The sequence below is a fragment of the Vicia villosa genome, linkage group LG2 (genome assembly GCF_029867415.1).
Source record: "Vicia villosa cultivar HV-30 ecotype Madison, WI linkage group LG2, Vvil1.0, whole genome shotgun sequence".
Classification (NCBI taxonomy): Eukaryota; Viridiplantae; Streptophyta; class Magnoliopsida; order Fabales; family Fabaceae; genus Vicia; species Vicia villosa.
The window spans coordinates 146,097,867-146,105,820 of NC_081181.1; the positions used below are offsets into that span (position 1 = coordinate 146,097,867).

At 36.1% G+C, this 7,954-nt stretch overlaps 1 protein-coding gene across 1 annotated transcript; it reads right to left on the minus strand.

Annotated features, from left to right (window-relative positions):
• Positions 1 to 5,730: 5,730 nt before the first annotated feature.
• On the minus strand, positions 5,731 to 7,699 carry LOC131646981 (omega-hydroxypalmitate O-feruloyl transferase). The gene is made up of 2 exons (XM_058916902.1): positions 6,564 to 7,699; positions 5,731 to 6,440 (listed from the first exon to the last, which is right to left on the minus strand). The coding sequence occupies exons 1-2, from the start codon at positions 7,065 to 7,067 to the stop codon at positions 5,844 to 5,846; spliced, it is 1,101 nt and encodes a 366-aa protein (XP_058772885.1). The 5' UTR covers positions 7,068 to 7,699; the 3' UTR covers positions 5,731 to 5,843.
• Positions 7,700 to 7,954: the final 255 nt, after the last annotated feature.

Genomic DNA, 7,954 nt, shown 5'->3' on the forward strand with positions numbered 1-7,954 from the left:
CTTTTATAGCGCGTATGGAATAAGCGGTGTAAAAAACGCTAGTTGCAGAAGTTAGATGAAGAAGATGATCACGTGGAGGCGTCCTATTGGCCAGTATATGGCGCGCGTTTTAATTTGAAATAAGGAGATCCCATGTTTTAAGACGCACAGCAGCATGGTGCTCCCTCATCATCATAGCCGTCCGTCTGATTCACTAATGGATCCAACGCTGCCAGGCCTGAAGGCGCATCATACACTTCCCACGCTTGCCACACACGATCAAGATGAGTATTTTCCAATTTTTTTTTATTATTATTAATTGCATAACTCTATTATAATTATTTATATATATGTTTATATATCTTTAAATTTTTTTTTATATAACAATAATATATGTCCTCTTACTCTAAAAATTTCTTTTATATAATAATTCTATTTATTTATTTATTTATTTTATTTCTTATATTATATTTATATTATTTATTTTATATTAACTATATTTATTTATTTAAATCATTTTAATTAGATTATTTATTTTAGTATTTTCAATAATCCATATATATTTAATTTAAATTCATAAAAATTATTTTTACTCTCGATTTAATTTTCTGATTCCGATTTAATTAATTAGGTCGCAAGACCAATAATTAATTAAATCGTTTGCATTTTTTATTTAAATTCGTACCCTAATCAGGGTTTACGAAGATCATGCCCTACACTGAATGTTTTTATTTCTTTGCCTTGCCTTTTCAGGGTTACCTTTCAACGCTCTCCGACTACGCGCCTGATCAAAAACACGAAGCTAAGTATTCATTTATTTTAAAAGTCTATTTTTGTTTTCTTTGATTTTAGGGTTTGCCCTTATATTTTTTGAATTGTGCATACACTCACTCCTTTCTATGCCTTGCCTTTTTGCCTTTTCAGGGTTAGTCTCAAGGCTCCGCCGACCATATCAGATCAAATTCCAATTACAAAAGCTAAGTACCTTTTTATTTATTTATTCTCAATTTTGTTATCTTTTATTTTTTATTAGGGTCAGCAATGTTCGCCTCTGAACCGATAATGCACTCACCCATCTTTTGTTTGCCATTTTTCCCGCCTTTTCAGGGTTTGTCAATTGCCAAAGCTACGCGTATCGGTAACCCTAAACCCTGTCCTTAATTATTACTTGTGTTAAACCTTTTTGTTTTAATTATATCCCGCTGGTTTCAATTCCCCCTTCCTCCACTGGTTACAATTTCCCTTCCTCGTATTGCTTTAATCATTTGTTTATACTGCTGTGGTTAGTAATTATAGGGAGTGCAAGACTGTAATTAATTTAGAATCACTAATTTATAAGATAAAATAACTGAATATAATCACGTGATTGGTGCACACACGCACACTTTTGGGGTAACCTCTTTGTTGCTTGTTGCCTGTTGCCTTGTCGCCTTGTGTTGTTTTGCAGAATAGCCAGTCCCTCGAATACGAGAATACCTTAGCCAGTTGCCTCGATAAAAAGGTTATGCGACCCTAATGATGCTGCCTTCGATACACTAACATGACCTCGACCCTCGGAAGTTGCCTACGAAAAAGGCTGAGGTATCCTCTGGTTGCCTACGGAAAAGGCTATTCTGATCCTTCCCTTAGACTACCTGCCTCTCTATGGCATGGGTCAGTCTTATGGCGAACGATAACTGGATGACCCGTTTACCTCCAAATGAAAGGCTTCCTGCTCTCTATGGCATGGATAGACCCTTTCACCCTAAAAGGCTAAAAGAACTCTTTTTTTTCAAATTATAAGGTAATTGCCCCTAATTGCCTTGCTCTGGCTAAAATGTCTTTTATCAACTTTTTCTTAAACAAACACTCTCAAGGCTACGCTCATTTACGAGCTAAAGTCCTTGTTTCTTCATCTTCTATACATTTCTAAACTTTTGGTTTCAAAACGAGCAAAGCAATTAAGAGCCCATGGAAAACCATGGATGCAAAGGGTGCCTTACACCTTTCCTCTGCATAATTACCCCCCGAACTCAGTTTTTCTCAAAAAGGTTTTTCTCTGTTCTTTTAGCCTTTCTAACTTAATTTGGATAAAATAAAAGTCGGTGGCGACTCTTGCTTAACCGCGACATTTTCGATATAAAAGTCAGTTTACCGTATTACACACGAATGGTCCGACTAAGATCATCAGGCCTGTAAATAGTCTCAAAGAATTTTTGAAAGGCTTGGATTTCTTTAATATGAGTCGAAGTACCTTTGTGAAAGTTTTCCTGCACATCAGCAAAAGCTTCAGTTAGTTCTCGAGTAAGGCTCTCAGCATCAAAGACTTGTGTGGTGTAGTAATCTGTCCACCATTGATGGAAAACTGGAGTAGAATAAAAGGCAGGTTCGAAAGGAACAAGAGAGAGATTGGTAACACCAGTGTATCTGGCGATTTTTGATTCACACTCATCTTCAGCTAGATACAAAGTATGTAGACACATATGGTTCCTTTTCTCATACAGGCATTTGCGTTTTATTTGAACCAATCCAAATTGTCTCGATACCAGATTTGGTTGGTAGCAGAGAAGAACACATTGGCCTTTGGAGGGTCGAAGACGGTGATAGAATAGCCTTGGAGTGAGAAAAGCTTCCCAAATGGTCATGGATTCAACCTCTTGATCCTGAGACACTGTTGGAAACTTTCGAGTGAACCATTCAGGACCCACTGTCCTGTTTACGAATGAGCCATCGAAGGGCTGAATTGATAACACTGAGGAAACATCATGACATATGCTAAAAAATGTTCGCGAAGCTTCCCAGTTTCTTCTTTAGGAGTTAGCAAAGCCAACTTGGTTCCTTCTACAGCTCGATTCTTGATGTTTGGATCTTCTTCGTTCACAACACCTCGAAATGGGAGTTGAACCTCGAAAGTAGCATTGAGCCACAGTTGCAGCAGCCAGAAGGGACCGGCAAAAAGTAGGGATCCTGTTGTATAATTCTTAACAAGATTTGTTGCTTCACCTAGATTCTCATAGAGAAACCCTAGAATTAACTGGCTCAGGTTTAGTTGTGTCCCAGCGTGTAGTTGATTGGCCATACAAAGATACCTCTTTGCTACCTGTATGGACCTAGAACAGAAAACGCACCTCGAGAGCCATAATGCTAAGAAAGCAATATGCTCTTCGTCCGAAACTACCTCATTATTCTCGTCATGATATTGTTGAATAAACGCAGTATAAGTAACTGTTGCTTCGCTAAAGTTAATGGTATCGGTATCCATGACATTGGGGTCAAAGGTCTCTCCGGTTGGTCGAAGCCCCGTGATAGCAGCTATGTCGAAAAGAGTGGGGGTGACCATTCCACATGGAAGATGGAAAGTGTTATGGGAAGCATCCCAGAAATGAACTAATCCTACTAACATGGTTTGGTTGTATTCTAAACCTGTTTTGGATAATTGGATTAAGTCATAAATTCCCAGTTGTTTCCAGAAAGAAGCCTTTTGTTTTTCTACTCTTGCTAGCCAGGCGTAGTACAATTCAGGGTCTTTTGCTAAAGGAATTGACCTAAAAACTTTCACAAAATTGGTTACATAGTTTAACCTAATTTTCTCTAAGGCTTAAGGGGTTACAGTCGAAGTATCTTCTGCACCATTAGGATCTGCTAAGATTGGACGACCATCTTCATCTATCTTATTCTTACTAACTAAGGGCCTAGTTTTATAATAAGCAGGAAAGAATTTATTCAAAGCAGAATTACTTTTTCCTGGTAAAGGTCCCATGAAGGCATGAGTTTTTCCAGAAAGTTCAAAGGGAATGATTACCTGAGAAGCATAAATGGCGCGCACTTCTGCAGTATTTGGGTTTGGTATGTACTCTTGATCCCCCATCTGTGTAGATTTCTGAAGTTTCAAAGCGGGTTGAAGAACGTTTGAGGAAGACGCCATGAGTAAGTTTGATTTAGGAAATGTGTTTGAATGTAATCAGAGACGTTCTTTTCTGTGGAAAGAATGAGGAAATAGAGGTGAAAGTTGTATGAAGGTAGGAGTTCAGGTATTTAAAGGTTTAACGGAAACCCTTTCAAATCTTTTGGGTAAAAGCCATGAGACACGCGGCAGGCGTTGATTTAATCCAACGGCGGTCGAATAGTTATTAGCTTTACTCCTAGTATATAGGAGTAATGATCATGAAGTAAGACCAGAACGTGGGAATGTAAGTTATGAGTAGACATCTTTGAAAATGACAAGACGTTTTGGAAACAGAGTCATAAATGATTGTGACGTCAGTCGATAGTCTCGGAACTCTAAAACGAAATCTTATTATAACAAGAAACGCCTATTTCTCTTGTTTTTTGAAACAGGCATTTATTGGGGGCAATTTGTTAGCTGAAGATTTCTTTTGAGAAGAATGTCCTTCGAAGATTTGGAATTTAAAGGAAGATGGTTACTGATGATCATATTTGAAGATAAAAATGGCTACTGATGGCCATGCTTCGAGAATGATGTTTAAGTTGGAACAAAGATAGTGAGCGCCGAAGCTAAATTCGAAAAGAATGGTCTTTGGGACTTAGACGTTTTTGCGAAATATGCGAAGTACTAAAGCTTAGCGTGTTTCGTGGCATTCTCGATTCTGATTATGTTGCCACGCGTCGAAGGGAGATTCAGGCGGGATGATTTGAATTTCGAAGTAGTTTATGTAACCACACGAAGACAGATGGCATCCCTGGATTTTCTGTGGGCAACGTGGCATTAGATTAGTGTAGGACCGTTTAGGGTCGAAACTAGTATAAATAAGGGTCTTAATGTTAGGATTCCGTGTGTTCATTTTGTACAAATCACTCACATATTACTCAAGTATCAAGTGTTAAGAGAAAGAGTTCGCTGAGAAATGTACGTATGACACCAACACCATTTTAAATACATGTGTATTTTTCTTTATTCAAGTATCTTTCGATATTACTGCATTCCATTTACTTTATGTCATTTATATTCCTGCACTCTTTATTTTCATGTCATCTAATTTTCGAAGCATTTAACTTTTCTGCACTTTAAGATTCTTGCACCTTTACAGTTTTGTCTTATGTTTTATCTTTAACTTACCTTTCGCTGATGTTATATTTACGTGTATAACAAGGTCATTGCTAATCTTTATTTCCTTGATTAAGTATTTCTTATTTCGAGACGCACCAACCATAGACATAATTCGAACTATCATGAATAACAACCTTTTTGACTATGTCCTAGGATCAATCTAGTCGATCCTGCGAGTAACCAAGTCATATTTATTATAGTTTGGAAGACTAGCGGTTGTTTACCGGAAATCACCGTAAACAGCGACTGATTTGGAAAGTAGATTAGTATATGATAGGGTGATTCGCAATGCCGAAGGTATGTTTCTGATTGAGTTTTCTTCTAAAATTTAGATTTTCTCAATTTTCATGACTGACTGAGACTTTGTCGATTTATAATATTTTGGAGAATGCATTCGAGATTGAATGAAGAAAAATTGTGATCGAATCAAATTCAATATCACCAATCTCATTGGTGTTGAAGGCAGGGGTCATCCTTGCCAAATTGGTGGTTTGAGTTTACATTATAGTCTTGGGACTTTCAAGTAGTTATTGATTTTGTCTCTTTAGACTTCTAAATTGCTCTTCTTACTAAAGGCTCTTAGTTTTTTTTTCTTGTTTTTCTTTAAGGGGTTTGACCCTTTTTATTCAACAAAAAATACAATATTTTGGATTTGTATGTAACTTTATTCTTTTACAAAATCAATTTTATCACAACACTTGCAAAAGAAAAAATGACCCTGACAAAATATTGTTAAAACATTATTGGACTCACCACATTATTATTATACTAAAAAACATCATAAGCATCAAATTCATAGGATCACAGATCACATACTTTAATTGGGTGCAGCCACAATCACCCCACACACATTCTCCTCTATGCATGGAAATATCATCACAAGAGCATCAGCAACCGATCCAATCCAACAAGAAACATGAACAGCCTTATTTTCTTCATGAAAAACAACCTCATCCACTTCAAAATCATCCCATGATGAGATACAAACAATTTGATTCTCAATGCCACTCTTTGTGACACTCTCAACTTCAATCACCTCCAAGAACTCTTTAACAACCAAAGTAAAACTAGAACCTATTTTCATCTCTAGCTTTTGTTCCCCTTCTTCAATACAAACCATTGCTAATTCCCTCCACAACTCTTTGCTAAAACTTACATCCTTAGTAGTGATTTTGAATACTACACTTTGAACTCTATTTTTGTTTTGAGCATGGTTGTTTAAGTAGAGAAATTTTGGACTTTTAAGACCAAGGTAGTTAAATATGGTTGTGTCAATTTCTTTATTTGAGATTGAGGGTAACATATTGTATATTTGTGCCCATTTCTCTAGGAATTTTTTAACTATCAAAGTTTCTGCCAAGAGAAGACTACAACTAATGCCGACAGAGTATCCTCCGCATATAAACTTTGTGACCTGAAAAAAAAAATCAAATAAGGCCACGATGCTATTATAAACAAAAATAAATGAACATTTTAAATTTATTGAATAACTGATGTATCTGATATAATTAGAGGGTGTATGAATAGTAATACTTGCCTGAACATAAAAGAGAGGAGAAAATCGAGAAAATCTCGCATCAATTTCATTCCAAAAAACGAGTTCGGCCTCATGATCATTGCATTCCTTTTTATTCGACTCAAGAAACTCAGACAAAGTGGCAGAACACTGAGCTTCCAAGAGTCGAATTCCGGAATCATTGGACACGATTTCGAATCCTGTCACGTCGTCTCTTTTTTGGATTCGACCAGCTAGTAGAGGATGATCCAAAAGGGTCCTAGCTAGTGACTCCACAATCCAACCAGTTAAAGACCAATCATGATGTTCCTCTTCAACATTCTCATAGTACAATACCATATGATAGCATCCTTGAATTTTCCTTATTGCATGAATCTTTTGATTCTCTGATTCATGGTTGAATAGAATTCGACAAACTTGTCGTGGTTCGGTTATTTTAACGGGTGACACACTTGTCACAGATACAATTTGTGTCTTTTTGAGACACTGGTTTTCTGAGGCAACATTGCAATGCTCATGATCCATTAATATTTTTGCTAGATGCTCATTTCACAACATGTAAGGGAAGTATTTATAAGAAGAAAAAATAGATATACTATAGTTTACGTAAGAGAGATTTATTTGGTGGTTATGCATAGTTTTCATGTAGAATAACTAATTTAAGTATAGCAATACCCAACTTTCTAAGTAGAAAGGAAAATAACTAGTCACTGGACATGAATATGGTAATTGGTTGGTGCTTTGATGAAACTTGCTTAATTGAGGTTATGATCTCTCTATACGGAACATCATCTTCTTCAGACCTTTATGCAAAACTGTCCATGCAAAAAAAAAAAAAACAGTTTTATTTTGTGCTTTTTTAACATTCAAGTATTCATGATGTCACTATTATTGTAAATACTTGACCAACTTTCAAAGTAAATGGATATTCTGAATTCCAATTTCAATTGCATCTCCTTCGTTTTTGGTTTCCATTCCTCTCAATACTATTCTTGAATCAACGGAAATGAAAACTAATGGATCAGGCCTAGGCCTGATTTTGGACCTATTCATAAATTTTTAGCCATGAGTTACTCACTCCAGAATTCTAAAAAATAATTCTCAAATCTAGATTTTTAAATTCGGATGTACTCAATACAAAACAAACCCTTTTAGAAATATGCCAAAACTAGAGTTAAAATAAACTCTAAACTTTAGAATTTGTATAGTAAGTTATGGAGAATGAACTCCAAACGCGTCAAACACATCACATATATGTCTAATTTCATAATCACACAATTTTAAATTATTCCGCGTTCCAATGTTCGATTGCCTACAAAAATTAAAATCTGGACGCTTTTGTTTAAGTATTTACGCAATTCCATCTTCCTTCCTATTGGAGAGACTTTTTTAGCTAGTGATGGATTGTCTTC